This window comes from Anticarsia gemmatalis, chromosome 9 (assembly GCF_050436995.1).
Source record: "Anticarsia gemmatalis isolate Benzon Research Colony breed Stoneville strain chromosome 9, ilAntGemm2 primary, whole genome shotgun sequence".
Lineage (NCBI taxonomy): Eukaryota > Metazoa > Arthropoda > Insecta > Lepidoptera > Erebidae > Anticarsia > Anticarsia gemmatalis.
In genome coordinates, this window is record NC_134753.1 from 13,941,827 (window position 1) to 13,963,125 (window position 21,299).

The window sequence follows — 21,299 nt, forward strand, 5'->3', positions numbered from 1 at the left end:
TAATACGTTGCTTTTAATGGGTTTTAGCAAATATAAATAAGATTTTAAAATTAATATGCTTAAGGCCAGTATCACAGCTTATGAATAAATGTTAGATAACCTGCGGGCTAGCTTCACAGTTCACGGATCTGTGTTGTGCACGTGAATGAGAAATCCTGCCAGTTTCTTCTGATAAGCTATCCGATAGTTATTCAGAAACGGTGCAACCGGGCGTGGGCTTTATACTCATTTGGATGTCACCATCTCACCACACGATTATAACTATTTTGTTGAGATTTCATGTTTTCGTGTTTTTTGAATAGCAACTCCCGCATTGAGACTTGTTCTTGCGTCGCGGGAACTTGACAAACATACAAACACCGCACACTAAGTAGGTTCCTACAACCGGACCCGAAACAAGATTTTTGACCTTATTTTTTGCCTCATGTAGGAATCGACCTCCCAACGCACTAGTAGAGGCGTGGCGATCACCACCATTTAAAATAAATATGGCCCTAAATAGAACACTTTTAGCACATATTAGCTGACAACTTCATATCCGTAGCATTATGAGAACCGCCCTGATTGGTTAGTGTCTGTTTGTGTCGGCAGAATGGCGTCGTGCCGACTAGCGACTGGCATACAGCTTAACGAAACACGAATCCAGCTTTCATGTTTAATGTAAAAAAATATAAACTTAAATAATGGCAAAACGTGGCCAGTGCCTATTTCTGGAAAAGAAAAGAACAGGTATCTACGTGTCAAGTTTAAATCAGACCAGTAGTTCCTAAGATTAGCGCGTTCAAACAAACAAACAAACTCTTCAGTTTTATAATATTAGTATAGATTAGTATAGATATGAGACCACATAGAGCAAAACAATCACGTTTGTTGCGCGGTAGTCAACTCAAACATTTATTTTATTTAGATTTTTAGCATAAGTAGGTAGGTACTTACGTTGTTAAAGCAACAGAAGAAATACGTCATCTGTGAATATTTCAACATTTTCAACTGTATAGCTATCACGGTTCATGAGATACAGTCTGAATAGGAGTCTTGGAACAAAAACTTTTTAGATACGAGTGACCCCAACACAACGCACTAACTATACATAAGTGAGGAAGGACGTAGGTGTTAAGATAACTACCTAGTTCAATAACATTTTTCGAACGAAATAGAGAATGTCTAAAAAAACGAGTAGATATTTAGCACGGAGCCATTTACTGTGCGTTTACTCATCAAAACTCTTGCCTATTTCCATCTGAGAGTGGGTAGCTGGGTAGTTGAGTGAGCCACGTTGAACAACAACAACAGTCTCACTCATCACTGTGAAGGAAATTGCCTCTAACTTGACACCCATTTAGCTCTCAAATTTCTTCTGTTTTAGATCTTCGTTGCGTTTCACTTTTAAATATGTGGCTACTTTATATTGTGAATTGTGATAGAATAAACACTACGATGTTCATGTTAATGTGTCTTATATTTGCCACATTTCGGCCAAATAATGATTATGACTATACAGGTAGGTACATAGATACGTTAGTACCTATATGGTTGATGATAATAAATAATAAGTATATGTTTTAGGTGATGTTCGAGTACCGGGGCAGCGGGCGGGCGGTCACATTTCTGGACATCAGCCGACTATGTTTTCGAGTTAGCTTGTAGTGTCCAAGCTAGTGCACAACACGCTTTCTATTCCTTCGCTCTCATAGCCCGGCCGGACGGTACCTTGAGCTGAGCCTATGACTACGCGCTAGTCCCATGCAATAAGGATTTGTCAAAATCTATTACTTATAGACAGTATAGACTGGTACATAATTACATTACACACTTATGTTAAAATAAGTAATGGGCAGTGGATCTGGTGTAGGTATCTACTCGATCTCGCTCACTTATTGTATCAAATGTAACAATACAGTATTATAGCATCAAGTGGGTACCCAGCGCGCGGCGGTTGTCAGTGTTGTCACACTACTCAGTGTACTCACACTGCCGCATGCTGTACGCGTGCTGTCTACCTACTAGCTTGTTGCTAAACAGCGGCACACCGCTAGTTGATATTTCTTACATATATTATGTAGATCATCACGTGTGAGTTCATTCAAGTTTAAGAGTACCAGTAGCGCGATCCTCTACAATTGGCACTATCGAATATCGAGAGATAGACATTTCAAATGCACTGCCTGTAATGTTTCTACGACGTCAGCTACAGGTGCTGATCAGATTTTTAGACAACAGTTTTCGATACTCGATAGTAGCAGAGATTTGGGCTACGAAACATAGGTATGATGAGTAAGATAGTCTAGCTTGACAGTTTTATAATGTGATAACGGTTAAGGTGGCTGGTCCGGGTTTGGATTTAGATAGATGCTTCACTGAATTGAGGTACGAATGTTTCACGAACGATAATAAGTGGTACCTAGTAGAAGAAGTTAAACGTAGCAGTGCGGGAATTAACATCGTTTCCTGCTTGTAGAGGCGCGCGCCTTTGTTCGCTCTCGTCGCCGGCTCTAGCCCAGCAGGTGCGGCGCGCTGGCGGGGCGGTGGCGGGGCGGCGGCGGGGCGCGGGCGAGGTCGCGGCGCGGACGTTACTCACCGCTGAGGTTAACTCCATTACGCTGAGGAGCGGTCAATTGGTCCCGCGGTTCTCGGCGGGTCAGTCGCGAGTAGTCGCGAGCACACGTCGCGTCGGTGGTTAGTCAGTGGCAGGCAGTGGTTGTGCTAGTCGTCGGGACACAGTCGCCATGGTGGTGTCGGCGTGGTGGCGCGCCGCGTGCGCGCTGGCGCTGGGCGCGGCGGCGCTGGGCTCGCTGCTGCCGCTCGACGCGGAGCGGCTGCACGCCAGCGTCGGGGGCTTCGCAGTCATGAACTGTCACCTCGACTTCCCCTTCGGCAACGAGATACCTTATCACCTGCAGTGGGATAAAGACGTGAGTCTGAAGCTCTTCTAACTTCTCTCAGACCCACAACCTATATGCTATATGCTCTTATCTTCTTATATTACTAGCCAATCGGTGGTCAACATTCGGATGACTTCCGTACAAAATTATATCAAGTGCTCGGCGAAGCTTCATGGATTTACTATTGGTAGTAAGACAAAATGTAAACAGGGCGAGTAGCTCTTGAGATTTGCATCGTCAAACAGACGATCTCCTGAGATTTATTGAGAATACTTAGTTTCGTATAGGTATTAGCACATAAGTTTTAGTGTCTATAAAGATATTCATTTGAGATGCGGTAGAACCTAATGCCATTGCTACGCAGAGATCACTGGTTCGATTCCGGGTCGCGCAAAAAAATAGTTTCCGCGATTGAGTAAAACATCTAGATGATCTATATACTCGAGATTAGTGGAGATGCTTGTAGTGTGCCATCACATTCGCTATCCGTGTGGGCCGGGAATGTCGCATATTAAGAACTGTTTAAACAGTGTACACTTGTACAGGTATGTAAGACTTCGTCACGATGTTTTCTTATGGGATACAATATTTTCGGAAAGTTACCGTCCATTTCCGTAGGAAGCTAAAGTAATTCACCCCATCCAGATACATAATATAAGTACGTATAATAGGCAGGTAGCACAGCTAGTTATACAATAGCTTCCTACGGGAGTCGTTACGATACGAGTATTAATAGAGTAAATACTCGGCACATACGTCGGTACCCTCAGTACTCAGACTACTCAGTACTCAGTACTGTCCGCGACACTCGCACACCTTACCTTTGTATTGTTTTGAACCTGATGTTTTTACGAGCGACTCTCAGCGAGTCTCAGCGAGGCGCGGGCGGAGCGAACGGATATAATTAAGTATACCTATACCAGCACCATGAAATAAGGGGTGAGCCTATTGCCGTGTACCAGCCACGTTACCAAACTTCGGTTGCTATTGAAAAATAAATTCTAATATAAATAAGATAAAACTCAAAAGACAAAGGCTACAAACCGGGAATCTAACTGAGAAGTGTCTACAAAACTTTATTTACAACCACTAATAAGCAATACGAGGATATCTTTTCTTATAAGATAGCATAAGTATACAATTCCAACAAAACAATAATTCTATCTATTGACAAAGAATATACTTAATACAATTTCTGACATTTAATTTTGTTCTTAGATTCTTTTTTTAAATCTCGTAATTCCAGGTCGCAAAATTTTAGCAGTTTTCCCTACAACATTTAGTACACACTTAAGTTTCTAAACCTGTTTAATTAAATTGTTTTTGCAAATGTCCCCTTTTATATATTTATCGTTAACCGCAGTATTATTTCCCATAAATAATTGTGGTTCTGAATACCCGAGATAGTAACGTATTTAAGGTAAAATATTAGATAACATACACTGTTAAGGTCAAGAGTATTTGTAACACTCAATGTCAACTATCAAATTAAATATATAAAAAGCTTTAATAAATACTTTTCATAATAAATGGTACTAGCACAGCTACTAGTTTAAAACGTTAATGTTAATAGAAACAAACAGAAGTGATGGCTGCGGCGCGTTCGTGTACAGACGCCTCTGTGGCGCCCTCCTAGCAGTGTTCAGTGTAATGTTGTCACTGCCCACTGGCGTGTAGTGTGAGCGGCGCCGCGTGTCATGTCAACTTATGTGTTCGTCAGATCTTCACATCCACATCTCCATTATCACAACGACAGCTTCTACCCGCCACTTTTCACTTTTGTCGTTAAAACGTTTTAATCAATTAGAACGCATTAGGTGTCCTATTGTTTGGCAAAGGTCTTCCTCCAAAATGAGGGAGTGTGCACAAAATTGTAGGCTACGACAAAACTATGATTAAAGAAGTCACACGCGTGAAAGATTTTATCTCGATGTAGGTTTTCTGTCCTCTGTTGACGATTTACGATTAATTTCTATAGATACAAATCATCAATGTTTAGTCAACAATCTTTACACTACTGGCCTACTGGCCAGCCCTACTCGGTTATCATTACTCGCGATATCTATCTAGCTGTATATTTATTTATAACACATAGGTAATTAATATAGCTGTTTTCATCATTTTAGCAGCAGAAGGATATATTAAGTTCCATCCCGCCACGGTTGCCTCCACCGCCCCCAGTGCCTGCACGGGCACGCTCATGGGCTCATGGCCACACACTCTTCACAGCTTTGTGTTTGTATAACATGACAGCCACGACACAATTGTTCAGTGTTCTGCCTGTGATGACGATCATAGGCGAACCAGAATCAGATGCTGACGCGTGTAGCTGGTAGTAGTTGCTGTACTACACACTATGACACTACTACACAGTAGTACACAGTAAGTGTACATACTGTACATATTACACGCTTGCATATCAACACGGATGTCAAGTGACGTCACTACTCGCTGTCACTGTACAGAGTAGTACAGGCTCATCATGACAACCTGTGAAGCTTTTAGCTTTCTAATGTCGACGATATTTTCGCTTATTTAATTACATTGACCAGTGTCACTAGTGTGCCATTATAATAAGCGTTAATATAACTTTTTTAGAGATTCTTGACCTCGCTGAGACATAAATCATTAAATACGAAATAGGTTCAATATAGAGCACACTCACTCTGCTAGTCTAAGTACTACACTCCACATATGATAGGGGCACAACGGCACAACACTATCATGTGATTATGTAAACGTTTCATTTCGACGAGCGCCCGCACTCTCGGCTGCCCGTACTCTCTCTCTCTCTCTTCCATGCTACCAAGTCCATATGGTAGTGGGGTCAGCCTTCCTGATCTTTCTCCTCCACTTCGCTCTATCCTGAAATCGTCTTAGGAAATCTCACATCCTACATCCAATAATAATAATGATTAATTTTAACTTATGAATTTGATTCTGTACGTAACATTATTGTGCGAGGATTAAACCGTCGAGGGAACTGATAGGTATAGTAAATAAGTGGTCAGCTAAGTGTGAACGTTGTTCAAGCCGCTCCGTTCTTAGGCCCATATTATAAATAAATAAAATAAATAAATATTATTGGACAACTCACACACGGTAATTTGGTACGGTAAACGGTAACCAAATAACTGATAAACATACTTAGATACTTCTAAATATATACTTATATAGATAAATTGTCAACCAGGCTCAGAACAAATACTCGTGCTCATCACACAAAGATTTGTCCCGGGTGGGATTCGAACCCACCACACGCGGTGCTAGGTTGTTGCGGCGAGGTGACCGCTTAAACCACTGCGCCAAACGTGCAGTTTACGTTATATTATGTCACGGCTGTACCTCTACTACTTAAACTAAGTACCTACTGTTATCTTAATTGATAACAATCGGGACTGAATATTTAGTATATTTACGTGCCCTCCAAAGCGCGGAGGCCTATGTCTTCTAAGACCACTATGCGGTATTTAGTTATAATTTGGGTTACAGTATAGCTGTACCGAACGTAGTACATCTGTCATATCATCCCATCTGTGAGAATGTCCTCGCACTCGTCGTGGAGGTCGCGATGTGGCGCGGCGCGAGTGTCACCTTACATCGCCTGTAACTGTTCTAGGCTTCGTGGGCCCAGATGTTTGTCTGTCACGTTATTCAGTACATTCTGTCGCGGTACGGCGATCTATGGCGCTGAGAATACACGCCGTGTGTGCGGGACTGTCGCCGTGTCGGCCGCCCGGACAGTGCGGCGGGAGCGGGTGACTTCGGGTCACCGATGACAATGGGCGGGCGCTCGGCCGCTCTTTGTGCCGGTTAATCACCGACATGAGCGACACCAACAATACGTCGCGCTTCATTATCACAACATTCACAATGCGCTGCGCTCACATACGCTGCGCGGCGCGCGCTTGTGCCGCGATCAAGTCTGCGCGAGTGTCACCGCAAGCCGCCGCGCCGTGAGCCGCTCCCACTGCTCCCAGTGCTTCACTGCTCACTCTGCTCAGTGCTCACACACGACACACACCGCGCCACGCATAATTTACATTATGCTAAGAGTAGGTATCCACTAGCATCCAGTCCACGCGATTTCTTTGTTGTAGTGGATGACCAGCGAACCCAATAAAGTGTGCGCCATGTCCATGGTTATGTTGTGGTACTTACTACTTAGTTACCTACTCAAGTACTCATAGTCTTCTCTTTTGATTTCTACGGTCTACTGGCGGCTTCCGGGCGGTAGCCGGCTCGACACGACTGTAGTAGACCGACCGGCAAACCTATAGTGTAGTGATGAAACTTTCATTAAGATCGATTGTTTCCGAGACAGCGAAATCTATACTAATCTATACTTAAATATTATAAAGCTGAAGAGTTTGTTTGAACGCGCTAATCTCCGGAACTACTGGTTCGAATTGAAAAATTATTTTTGTATTGCATAGGTATGGCCATTAGGAGAGGAGTAGCAACGAAAAATGTTACAAAAACGGGGAAAATTATGACCCATTCTCTCTTATGCAAGCGAAGTTGCGCGGGTCATCCAGTATTATAAATACAAAGGTTTGGATGGATAATAGTTATCAAATTACGCTATGACGGTGAATGAATTTGAAAGAATTTTGGCACACAGATCGAATACCTATGTTCTGTAATAAAATACAGGATACTATTTACTCCGGAGTCGGGTTCCGTGGAATATTTTCGACTTCTGCTTTTCGGACGAAGTCGCGGGCAGAAGCTAATAAAGAATAAGAGGCGCAGGCTCGTCGAGCTGGATGCAAAGTTAAGTGACGCCACGCGATCGCGAGATGGTCATCAACGCCAGCCTTCCTTATACTCTAGCGACTACAAAAACCAATAGGGTTAATTAAATCGTGGCCCGCGGCGCCACCTCGCGTCACCTTCTGTGATTGGCGGGAGTGGCACGACTCACGAGTGACACTACCATCACGATCATCACTAGCTTGTTCATTGTTCATTGACGTGTGCGCTTCTGACGTCACTCAATAGTAAACAAATACTCGTATCTTCGGTCCTACGCATTCAGATATATTATTCATGATCGTTTATGTACATATCTGTTAATGAAGTCAATTTAATTTACAGGCGATCTCTGTGCGGTGTGCCGTGTGATAAAATGATAGCTTTTATAATAATAAACTCGTACCACAAGTTCTTCTACTGCTACAGTATTGAAATTGATTATATTTATTTTTATTATTTATAGCTGACCCGCGCAATTTCGCTTGCGTCACATAAGAGACAATGGGTCATTATTTTCCCCGTTTTTGTAGCATTTTTTATTCGTACTCTGCTCCTATTGGTCGTAGCGTGATGATATATAGCCTATAACCTTCCTCGATAAATGGGCTATCTAACACTGAAAGAATTTTTCAAATCGGTCCAGTAGTTCCTGAGATTAGCGCGTTCAAACAAACAGACAAACAAACAAACTCTTCAGCTTTATAATATTAGTATAGATTAGTATAGATTATACCTTCTTAAGCACCCTTAAGAAGGTATAAAACGGGGGCACAGCCTATTTTACGTTTCTAACTACATGGATTTTTTATAATTCACCAATTATAAAAAATCCATGTAGTTAGAAACGTAAAATAGGCTGTGCGATGATTATCAATCAGTCAGTCAGCACAAGTAATTTTATATGTATCTACCTACCAGATGTAGAAGATAATAGATAATGGTGTTCAGAGATAGGGGAGGAGGCGGGGAGGCAGCGGCAGGTGACGGCAGTGCGCCACTCGTCCTAGTGCAGCCATCTTATTACTGTTTATAGATATTTATCCTTGTCGTGTTCACTGAGCTCGTTTAGCCAATACTGGCCAGTAGCTAACGCTTGTTCCTTAACTAGCTTAATGAGCATACCTCCTTACTCACGTCTACAATGGGAATATATTATAGGGATTTACGTATTAAGTGGAGACGCGAGGCGCGAAGCGCGTCATCTGCGTCTCCAAATACATATGTGTAACACGCGCGAGTTAGCCCAGCCGTTAAACATTCATCGCTCGCTCGTGCTGGACCATTAACGACTAACTAGCGAATAACATGTTGATTGTGTAGACTAGCGTAGAGTAGAACGTGTCCCCGTTGAGCGGCGCGCTGGTGGCGGGAAGGCGGGAATGGCGGGACACTCGGAACCATCGAGAGCGCGCGCATCGCTGGAGCGTGGGAGTTGCGCGCATTACGTACACTTGAGCGAGTAGGCGGCGCGCGGCGGCAGGCGCACCGGCCGCCGCGTGGGAGCAGTAATTGTCTACTTGCTGACACTCTACACTACCGTGCTGTACTGTACTGTACTGTACGAGTTTATCAGTGTACACAGCGCGCACACACGAGCGCGGTGACCCTGTTACTGGCGCGCGAGCACGTGGCGGCTCCCGGCTCCTAGCGGTCCTGGCGCGAGCAAACATTGTGCCACATTGCGCCGCGCTCTTGATTTACGAGCCCCTCTACCACGACTATGTTCGGAATGTACCGTGCGTCTCGGTCTCACAGTCTCACTACACGCTCTGAGACCTATCCACGATCACATACCTATTTATGTACTAAGTGGTGGAATTACTCTGTTCCATGTTTGTTTGTTAGTTAATCACAAATGCTTTTCGCGTGTGGTCTTCATTAAAATATATTTACATTCAAAATTACAATAGAAACAAAAATAAAAGATCAAAATAGTGGTGGAGTTCCTAATGCATACAGTAAAGGAGTCGCGATAATTGAACGTGTGGCGTGGGCGTCGAGCGTGGGACGCCCACTCTCCGCAGCGCTCCGCAGCGCTCGGCGTCGCCCGCGGCTGCTCACTCCTGCTGAGTGCTGAACTAGGGTGAAGCGGTCGCACTTGTCGCCAGATACACATTCATAAACATGTAATGCTCTCGCGATACATCATGGCCTCAGGCTCGTGGACACACAGGGCAGTGGCCACGCTGGGCGCACAGGGCGCTCTCGTAGCTTATTGAGCCCTCAAAGCCACCACAAGTCCAGACCCAAACCCCGCAAAATCCGGGAGGAGAGCAGCGTATCGCGTCTAGTGACACAGTTAATGTTAAGGTGTTTATTATTGAGTAGTTAGTTTCCTTGCGAATCTTAAGCATATCTGCTGTATGATATTTAGAGTCTAACTAGTCACTGACTGTACGTAGCGCACGGGCACTGGGCACGTCTGACGTCTCTCCACAGTCTCCACTCACACTTGCAGTAGACCAGCAGTACGTTTGTGAATAATTATGTTAACATTATAATACTAGCTCTCTATCAGAGAGCTCTAGTCTTTTTTTTCATCAATAAAATGCATTACTGCATATCCCGCTCCAGGGTGGAAGCGCGGGTCTGTCGGGTGGGCATACTGACTAAAAACCTGACGGTGTTCTTTCTACAGTCACCATAAAGTGGCCAGGACGCGGTACCTACAAGGAACTGCTCGAAGCTCCTTTTTTTTAATGGAAATAACACGTTTGAGTTGGTTATGTGTAAATAATTTATTAGCACCGTTACTTAAATGCCACTGAACCACTACCATTTCATAAGTAACGCATACAACTACAACATTAAATAATCATATATTAATCGATATAATTCCTTGTGCCATTGTATGCTCTTGAGATGCAATAATATCATGATGTAGGTAGATGCTCCCATCATGCTTCCAATACACTTGTTATCTTACTTATTAGCACCTTTATATTGATTTAATTTATTTATATTATGACCTACGTGTGTTCGGTAGTGTTGGTAGCAGCTCCTTACATCATCAAACATTTATACCTAATAGAAAGATTGTTAAAACTAATTGGCGATTAAAAAGAGTGGCCTGGAGTTTCTTGCCAGCTCTTCTCATTGGCCCTACCTTCCGAACTGGCGGTAAATTCACTCTCTGTATCATTGACTATCATAAGTGTCAGCATTTGACCTATATGAATGAATGATTTGATTTTGATTATATAATAGAATACATTTTTGACGTCGTCGTATTTTTCGCCAGTAGTTGCTTTACCTATGTAGTATGAGTCTGTCCGATCATAGAATAGAAGTATTCGGGCATACGATCCCGACCTACCAGAGCCGCGGTAGCCTTCACCAATTCATTCCCCACAGCTGCAGCGTCGCAAACCCCCGGCCCACTAATATTACTACATTTTTAACCCTTATCTCCACCACTGTCCAACATTTTCCAATATACTTAGAGTTCCCAAGTATATGACAGACAGGCGGCCGGTAGTGAATACATCAGCCAAATCCCTTGATAGCATTTTTGACTTAACTTAACGTGAGAAGGAAGAGTCACAGAAAGGGAAGTCGTGTAGTGTGTCACAGTGTGTGTAATTGATTTTGTGATGATGTGCAGGGCGAGACTATATTCTCGTGGTACAGCGGCGAGGGGCGCGCGCGCGTGGCGGACCGCTGGGGCGGGCGCGTGCGCCGCCTGGGCGAGGGCCGGCTGGGGCTCGGCCGCGGCTCCATCAACGTGAGCGCCGTGCGCGAGACCGACGCCGGCCTCTACCGCTGCCGCGTCACCTTCCCCAACCGCACGCCGCCCGCGCGCAACAACGGCACCTTCTTCTACCTCGACGTCGACGGTACCTCTCCACCGCAATACCGACTAGCGACTCCGACCTATACCTAGACGAATAAACCTGTGTATAACGTGTGCGTTACAGGGGGCAACCTAATAGTGACGCCTCCCATGAACGTGACGGTGCTGGAGGGCGAGCGCGCGGAGCTGGAGTGCCTGCCAAAGGAGCCGGAGTCGGTGGTGGCGTGGTACAAGGACGGCACGCCGCTGAGCGAGCTGCCCGAGCTGGCGCTGCGCAGCGAGATGCCGCCCAACGGCAGCCTCGTGCTGCGGCGCGCCGCCTCCGCCGACCCCGGCGAGTACGAGTGCCGCGTGCTCGCGCCCGACCGCTCCACGCAGAGCGCCGCCGCCTTCCTCGACGTGCAGTGTGCGTACTGCCACCATCTCCACCACCACCTCCTCTGTCGCACCAGTGCAGTCGTACTCACCGCCGCTTGTGACGTTGCAGATAAAGCGAAGGTGGTGTACGCGCCCAAGGAGCGCTACCTGCCGTACGGCAAACCCGCCAGCCTGGACTGCCACTTCAGCGCCAACCCTCCCCTCACCAACCTGCGCTGGGAGAAGGACGGCTTCCTGTTCGACCCGTACAATGTGCCTGGCGTGTTCTACAGTAGGAACGGCAGTTTACTCTTCAATCAGGTAACCTTCCAGGCTGACAATTTTTTTTCTTGCAAACACAGAAATTGAATCATTTCAAATCAAAAAGAAAAAATAAGATACACTTCCAGCTCCGAATAAGAACGAACTCCCATACGGACTTTCACCGCTCATTTAAACGTTTTAAGGGACGAGTTCTTTTATTTAATGGAAGGCCTACCTATATTTTATGCTTCTAGCGCTGTTACAAAACGAGCTCTAATACGAACTTTAAATGAAGTATGTTTCGGTATGAAGGTGGACGAGTCGCACGAGGGTGAGTACTCGTGCACGCCGTACAACTCGCTGGGGTCGGAGGGCCCGTCGCCCGGCGTGCGCGTGCGCGTGCAGCGCCCGCCCGCGCTGGCCGCGCGCCCGCAGCCGCTGTACGTGGCGCGCCTCGGCGCCACCCTCACGCTGCCGTGCGCCGCCTCCGCGCGCTCGCACCACGACGAGCCCGCCGTGCACTGGGCGCGGGTGAGTGTCGCCCGCCGGCCGCGCGCCGCGCTCGCGCCCCGGTTCTCAACCTCGACCTCGCCTGCTTGCAGAAGGACGGCGGCGAGCTGCCCGCCGGCCGGCACACGCTGGACGACGGCAACCTCACCATCGTGGAGGTGGCGGAGGAGGACCGCGGCGTGTACGTGTGCACCGTGAGCAACGAAGCCGCCGCCATCGACGCCGAGACCGAGCTGCTCGTGGAGAACATGCCGCCTCGCGCACCCTACAACCTCACCGTGCGACCTTCCACCGACGCGCTGCACCTCACCTGGGTGCCCGGTGAGACCGCTCATATACCGATGTATACCGTGTTCTCTGAGCAGGACGCGCCGCTTCGATTGTACATATTATTATTTTACGTATTTTTTTATTTATTTTTTATTTATTTATTCCTTTATTTCAGGCAACTGAGGCCCATAGTAATACAATAAACAAAATACAACTTATAAATAGACTAATACATACAAAATATAACTTATTCTAAGTGACACGTGATCCAGGTGTCGCCTGACGCGTGGTGTCGGGTAGCCGTCCTCTGTACCGCCGGAACACAACACCTCTCGGCCAAAATTCCTCCTTCATGAAGGTCGACAGATGCTCAGTCGGCACTCTCACCACAAATGAGTTGAAATTCACATTGTGACAAGACTGCAACTGCTCGACCCTCAGTTTGAAATTGCTTTTCAGTTGGACGTACTCTACAATGTTTTCGGCCTTTGTAAAGTAGTGCAGGCGGGACACGTACAACAGCGTCGCAGGCACGGCTGGACGCAGCAGATGGTTCGGTCCGGTCGGTGCAGTACCGCACTGATTGCGACGAGATGGCTTCCTCTTTTTCTTCTCCACCTTGATGAAGCCATCTTTTTCGCACGTAGCCTCGTTCTTCTTACCCTGATGCGGATTGACGTCTGATCTCATAGTGATCTTCTTATCCCCTTTCTGTCGCCACTGTGGTGGTTGTCCAGCTGGTTGGTTGGCGGCAACTGCCGCGTAGGCACGTGTCGGTGTTGACGTAGCGGCACGTGTCACTACCTCGACCGATGTTGTTGGGGGGACGGGGCGGGCGGCGGGGCGCGGTGCGACGCAAGCAGTTTCGGCAGCTAGCGACGACTTAGGACTCGCCGCTTCCAAATTGCCGACGGATGCGTTTTGCGCCCTGCGACGTGTGTTGACGTTGGAGGTGTCGGGTGACTTACATGACGAAACAGCGCCACGTAACTGCGCCACTTCCTCACGCAATTCACCGATGGTGTTATTGGACACCTTCAGCATCGACTGCATCTCAGCCAGACTCGACTTTAAGAACGTGATGTCCTTTAACAGCCTGGTAACGTCGACGTGGTCGAATGTGACAGGTGGGAGTTTATGCAGCTCCTTCGCCACAAAGGTCGGCACGTCGTCCGGATCCATTACCTTCAGCAAAGCGATGATGTACAGTCTAGTCCTACGTACAGTCATACAGTGGCAAATTGACACGATACCCATTTCCGCAGGTCATAACGGACTCGAGGTAGACTACAACGTGTGGTATCGGGAGAGAACAGTGAGTGAGTGGCGCACTATGAAGATTCTGTCGAGAGGCGTCACCGAAGCCACTCTGGTCGGTCTGCGTCCCGGCACCGAGTACGAGCTCCGAGTCTTGTCTCAGGATCTCATCGGCGACGGACTGTTCAGCAAGCCCGTGTTCGCTAGAACGCTCGGTAGGTTTTGATTTGGGCATTAGGTACTATATATGGCGATGTCGCGGACCCATTTATAACGTTCGTAATGTCTATCCATTGCGTCACTCGTGACCTTCCAAGGTTCAGCGGAGGAAGAGGCGATCACCGGGGAGCAGATCGCGTACGCCGCCGTCACTACAGAGACGACGGCGCCGGCGGTGTTCGGGGCGGCGGCGGCGGGGGCGGCGGGCGTGACGGGCGCGGGCGGCGAGGCGGGAGGCGACGAGCTGGAGGTGACGGTGCGACTCATCGACGAGGGCGCGCTCGTGCGCTGGAGCCGCGCGCCCGGCGACACGTCGCGCTGCACCGTCAGCTGGTACGAGGGCGCCGCGCCCGGCGAGCGCCTGCTGGCCACGGGCCACACGCACCACGACTACATGCTCGGTACGTAGGCGCGCAGCTGACGGGTGAGAGGCACGCAGAGGTGATACAGCAGTGTCTGTGTGCGCAGTGAGCGGCGCAGAGGAGGGCGCGTGGTACTGGGCGCGCGTGGCGTGCGCGGGCGGCGCGTGGGGCGGCGCGGCGCTGCGCGTGCCGGAGTACGCGCGGCTGCGCGGCGTGGCGGCGGCGTGCGCGGGCGCCGCGCTGCTGCTGGCGGTGGCGGGCGCCGCGCTCTACGCCGCGCGCCGCCGCCTCTGCGCCGGCAAGCGCCTGCACTGACTGCGCCGAGTGCGCCGCGCCTGTGCCTAGTGTCGAGTGTGCTATGAGTGTCCACGGATGTTCCTGTTGTTATTTATTAAAGAATGTACGGTGTATGTGCGAATACGAGTAATATGTATCGATTTGTTAGGACTTAAGTAGTTTGATAATAATTTTTAAAATAAAAAGTGAAAGACGATGATTTTTGTTTTCTGGTTCCAAGATCTTTTTTGTTTCTCCCTGTCACCTGCCTATTCTAATCGAAGACCTACAAGCGTAATATCACGCTTAAAACTTTAAGAGTTATGTCAAATTAGTAGCATCTTCCCCATCCAGTCTCAGTCCCCGTCAATACGAGGTCGAAAGTTGGGTGTTGTGGGTCTTAATGTAAACGTTACTTTCTGAATAGAAATTATTTTTCACATTATCACCCTAACGTGACTGCTCCGACGCTGCGGAAGAACAGTCCTTTCGCCCTTACGTAATAAATCACAGGCACCTATTCTCGCCTCCGCAGCCTCGTCTTTTTACATACAGACAGACATATTATTATGACCACGTGTGATCCGGGATAGACTGATTGGGTTTCGTGACTATAATTGAACATGGTAAGATCATGTTTATGGTCTCAGTCCTCGAAGTTGACATTAATGACAATGCTCATGTAGTGACTGACAAAACCAAATCGCGTCGTGATTTGCGTTTCGTTACTTTACAATTAAACAAAATACTTTTTGTTCTTATAAACCCGTATTATTTCATATTAACACTACTTTGCGTATTTAGTAAACAGGAATATGCAATAAAAATAAATATTAAGAAAGAAATTTATTGTTGTTAGTCTAGTATGAAACTAAACGTAATAAAACGTCAAACGTCAAATAAAAAAGTCAAACGTCACTCCGAATAACTTTTTAGTACTGAAAAATTTCGAAGTATGTTATTTTTTTTTTTTTTTTTGGGCTGTAAAACTAAGTACCTATCTTCGCAGTCTGAAACTTAGCAGGAAGACTCCATAGGCGTAGGCCTTTGTGGGTAAAAAAAGAAAGATTTTTTTTTTTTAAGTTTTACCGATAACGCGAAGTCATGCAATGCATTTACAGAATTGACAGAGTAAGGGCTTGTATACAAAACTGCGGTGCGACGTCACAATGTAAAAATCTGCGAGCTCGCACTACGCATCGCAAGGACTTACGATTTGATTTGCATCGTAATTGTCTCTTTTCCCTGGGTCTCTTAAGCAATAACAAAGTTAACACTTCTTTTTACGATCCATGTCACCTCTCACATCTTGCACCTGTACACGACCTTGTTTTTCAAGGTACGTCCAGTGCGGTTGATGATCTTAAAGGAATGGTCACTAGGGAGCCCCTTGCCGCACGAACGAACTCGCGTCGCACCGCAGTTTTGTATACAGACCCTACACAAAGACAGTCACACTCATCTAAAGGTAATGTATGATCACACGATATCGTATATCGTACTCCCCAGTTCAAAGTGAGAAGTCGAGTGTCGCCGTGTGTCTACAGTTACACTTTAAATATAGGATTCAGGACCTTCAGGATTCATCGGAGTTCGTAAACTGGGACGAGCAACAAACGGAACGAATGAGGGAATGGATCGAATGGGAAGATCGGGACGGATGGGAAGAATGAGACGAATAAGAGAACGCGACGAATGTGACAAATGCGACGAACGAAATGAATCGCAATGAATGAAATGAACGAAATGAATGAACGGAAGGAATGAACACCTTCCTGAAGTCTTATAACATCTCCCTCGAAACTTATAACACCTCCCCGAAATCTTAAAACGTGCCCCTGAAATGATATTATGTATCGACGAAATTACATAATAACTTCCTGAAATCTAATAACGTCTCCCTAAAATCTTATTCCATCTCCCTGAAATCTCCTGAAATCTTCGAACGTCTCTCTGAAATCTTATTCCATCTCCCTGAAATCTAATAACATCTCCCTGAAATCTTAATAAATCGCTCTTATATCTCCCTGAAATGATATTATGACTCCCTGAAATCTTATCATATCTTTCTGAAATCTTATAATGTCTTCCTGAAAAGATATTATGACTCCCAGAAATCTTATAATATCTCCCTGAAATGATATTATGACTCCCTGAAATCTTATAATATCTCCCTGAAATGATATTATGACTCCCTGAAATCTTATAATATCTCCCTGAAATGATATTATGACTCCCTGAAATCTTATAATATCTCCCTGAAATGATATTATGACTCCCTGAAATCTTATAATATCTCCCTGAAATGATATTATGACTCCCTGAAATCTTATAATATCTCCCTGAAATGATATTATGACTCCCTGAAATCTTATAATATCTCCCTTAAAAGATATTATGACTCCCTGAAATCTTATAATATCTTTCTGAAATCTTATAATGTCTTCCTGAAAATATATTTCGACTCCCTGAAATCTTATAATATCTTTCTGAAATCTTATAATATCTCCCTGAAATCTTATAATTGTAATGTCTTCCTGAAAAGATATTATGACTCCCTGAAATCTTATATCTCCCTGAAAAGATATTATGACTCCCTGAGATCTTATCATATCTTTCTGAAATCTTATAATGTCTTCCTGAGATTTAAAATAATTCAAAATATGTAGGTAGGTACTTTGCTTTCGTGACGCGAAACATGCACAGATCTAATGAAGTATCGTAAATCTTACTACACTTTACAAATGAAATCAACGAAATGAACGAAACGAAATGAACGAAATGAACAAAATGAACGAAATGAACGAAATGAACGAAATGAACGAAATGAACGAAATGAACGAAATGAACGAAATGAACGAAATGAACGAAATGAACGAAATGAACGAAATGAACGAAATGAACGAAATGAACGAAATGAACGAAATGAACGAAATGAACGAAATGAACGAAATGAACGAAATGAACGAAATGAACGAAATGAACGAAATGAACGAAATGAACGAAATGAACGAAATGAACGAAATGAACGAAATGAACGAAATGAACGAAATGAACGAAATGAACGAAATGAACGAAATGAACGAAATGAACGAAATGAACGAAATGAACGAAATGAACGAAATGAACGAAATGAATGAAATGAATGAAATGAATGAAATGAATGAAATGAACGAAATGAACGAAATGAACGAAATAACCGAAATGAACGAAATGACCGAAATGAACGTAATGACCGAAATAAACGAAATGAACGTAATTACCGAAATGAACGAAATGAATTAATCCCGATCCCGATCCCAATCCCGATCCCGATCCCGATCCCGATCCCGATCCCGATCCCGATCCCGATCCCGATCCCGATCCCGATCCCGATCCCGATCCCGATCCCGATCCCGATCCCGATCCCGATCCCGATCCCGATCCCGATCCCGATCCCGATCCCGATCCCGATCCCGATCCCGATCCCGATCCCGATCCCGATCCCGATCCCGATCCCGATCCCGATCCCAATCAGAATCGTATCACGATCCGTCACACGTCTAAACCCAAATCTTATTCCGAATACGTATAACACATTTATCGAATACGAACTAGCATAATCGAACCAAGGAATTATTGAATGAAAACAAGAAAAGGTGGTGTGATTTCGACGGCAACGAGGTGTGACAAGCGACCTGGATAAAGGATGGTTAGGTTAGGTTAGGTTAGGTTAGGTTAGGTTAGGTTAGGTTAGGTTAGGTTAGGTTAGGTTAGGTTAGGTTAGGTTAGGTTCCCCCCCGAGGGATCTCCACCTTGCCGTGGTGGGGGGGCTCAGTAGCCGCAACCGAGTGGTGTTGGTACACTCGTTTGCGGTGAAGCTAAGAGAGATCCAGACGTTTGGCCGTTCCCTGAAGCGGGGTGCCACCGCGGGTGTATCCGGGGGACCAAAGCGGCCGCCGGTCGGGAGTAGGTTTCCGGCCGGTAGTGAGGGGCCAGTCGCGGAGGAAGAGGTGTTGTCTGTGTTTCGTTGCAGTGCACCCTGTCCTCCGCGACTGGGCGGGGCCACACCGCGTGATGTGGCAACTGGTGGGCTGCCATGGGGAGCCGGGGGTCGTCGCGGTCGGACCCGGCTCTTAACTCATGGTGGCGCGTGGAGGGAACCGCCGCGCCTGGGAGTAGGCAGACGGCCGCTCCCGGGTAAGGTGGTCGGAGGAGGGCCGGTCGCGGAGGAAGAGGTGTAGCCTGTGTTTCGTTGCAGTGCACCCTATCCTCCGCGACCGGGCGGGGCCGCACCGCGAGATGCGGCGTGGTGGGGCTGCTACGGGTATCCGGGGGTCGGCTGAGACCTGGTGGTACCGAGGCGGCTAGAGGGCAAAAGCTGCCGAGGGAAGCCGGAGATTGGCTGAGCCCCTGTGTGACCGTGGCGGTCGTTGGACGGAGCCGCTGCGCCTGGGAGTAGGCAGACGGCCGCTCCCGGGTAAAGTGGCTAGAGGAGGGCCGGTCGCGGAGGAAGAGGTGTAGCCTGTGTATCGTTGCAGTGCACCCTGTCCTCCGCGACCGGGCGGGGCCGTACCGCGAGATACGGTGTGGTGGGGCTGCTGCGGGTATCCGGGGGTCGGCTGAGACCTGATAGTACCGAGGCGGCTAGTGATGCGATGGCCGCCGAGGGAAACCGGAGATTGGCTGAGCCCCTGTGTGACCGTGGCGGTCGTTGGACGGAGCCGCTGCGCCTGGGAGTAGGCAGACGGCCGCTCCCGGGTAAAGTGGCTAGAGGAGGGCCGGTCGCGGAGGAGGAGGTGTAGCCTGTGTATCGTTGCAGTGCACCCTATCCTCCGCGACCGGGCGGGGTCGCACCGCGAGATGCGGCAGGTGGTCCGCCGGGTCTGGGAGAAGCCTGAAAAGGCCGCTTTCGGGCTCGGTGGTCGAGCGGAGGTTGCGGCGGCTCGCACACCTTTCCGCCGCCGGGGGCCGGGACATACTGTGCATCTGCGCGCAGTCTGTCCCGACCGCCGAAGGCCCCCTTGGCCGGCGAACTCGGGGGAGTTTTCCGGCCGTTGCACGAGGGGGCATGTGGGGGGACGGCATCCGTGTGTTGGGGTGTCGTCCCACACTGAGGACGGAGTCCCTTTGGGACAGCCGCGTCGGGGTCGCGGTCGCGTACCTTCGGGTGATCCCGCGGCCTCGGCACTAAGCGGAGGAGGAACAACACCTCGGTGGTTTAGTGGGTAGGCCTTGCCCTTCTGGCTCGGAGAGCCCCACATACCCCAGCGCTCCCCCGGGCGCTGGGGATGCAATTTCATGCATTAACCGAGTTAAAAAAAAAAAAAAATAAAAAAAAAAAAAAAAAAAAAAAAAAAAAAAAAAAAGGTTAGGTTAGGTTAGGTTAGGTTAGGTTAGGTTAGGTTAGGTTAGGTTAGGTTAGGTTAGGTTAGGTTAGGTTAGGTTAGGTTAGGTTAGGTTAGGTTAGGTTAGGTTAGGTTAGGTTAGGTTAGGTTAGGTTAGGTTAGGTTAGGTTAGGTTAGGTTAGGTTAGGTTAGGTTAGGTTAGGTTAGGTTAGGTTAGGTTAGGTTAGGTTAGGTTAGGTTTTTTTTTTTTTTTTTTTTTTTTTTTTTTTTTTTTTTTTTTTTTTTTTTTTTTTTTTTTTTTTTTTTTCCTAGCTACCCCTAACATGGAGGTCAGGGTCCTTGGCAAGCTATCTAATTTCTTATCAGCTATTTTGAAACTACCCGGAAATGGGCCTATACTCCTCAATCATTCTAGTCCTCTATTACCATACCGTTCTCGCTTTTATGCCTCTCGCACTTCTTTTCCTCATCTTTCATACTTGCATACCTATTCTATTTTTAATCTACCATTAAGTACACACAGGGGGGGCTTAGGTTAGGGTCGGATGGTGGGATGGGAAGGGGGGGGGGGAGAAGGGTCATTTGTTTTATTTTTACATTTGTGTTTTCTGCTTATATCTATATACTTAACACTACTTATATTACACTTATGATTATTGCTTACTCATTCTTACAATTTTTATTTATATTTATACTAAATCTATATGCTATTTTTAATATATATAACAATATATTAAATAGTCATATTTTTCTTATGCTATTTTTATATTTAGTACAATTTTGTCTTATAGCTACCAATACACAATTATTACTAGTTGTTTGGTTCCCAGCCAGTCTAGGCCAGTTTTTGACGTGAGCGGATTTCGCAGGTTTTGTTCCAGGATGCATTATCAGGATGGACTGAGAACAAACTGCTGCCACTCGGTGGTAAGTCGTTGACTGACCTGACCTTTTGTTGTGCGTTTTCTTTTCCTCTTGTTTAACAAAACTTAAACCTTCGGAAAAGCTGCCACTCTCCGCGCGG

At 46.8% G+C, this 21,299-nt stretch overlaps 1 protein-coding gene across 1 annotated transcript; it reads left to right on the forward strand.

Moving 5' to 3' along the window:
- Positions 1 to 2,593: 2,593 nt before the first annotated feature.
- On the forward strand, positions 2,594 to 15,165 carry bdl (borderless). Its single transcript, XM_076118340.1, has 9 exons — positions 2,594 to 2,912; positions 11,245 to 11,476; positions 11,558 to 11,839; positions 11,921 to 12,111; positions 12,367 to 12,585; positions 12,657 to 12,885; positions 14,100 to 14,306; positions 14,409 to 14,711; positions 14,779 to 15,165. Exons 1-9 carry the CDS (start codon positions 2,727 to 2,729, stop codon positions 14,985 to 14,987), a joined length of 2,058 nt encoding a protein of 685 aa, XP_075974455.1. The 5' UTR covers positions 2,594 to 2,726; the 3' UTR covers positions 14,988 to 15,165.
- The last annotated feature ends 6,134 nt before the right edge of the window (positions 15,166 to 21,299 follow it).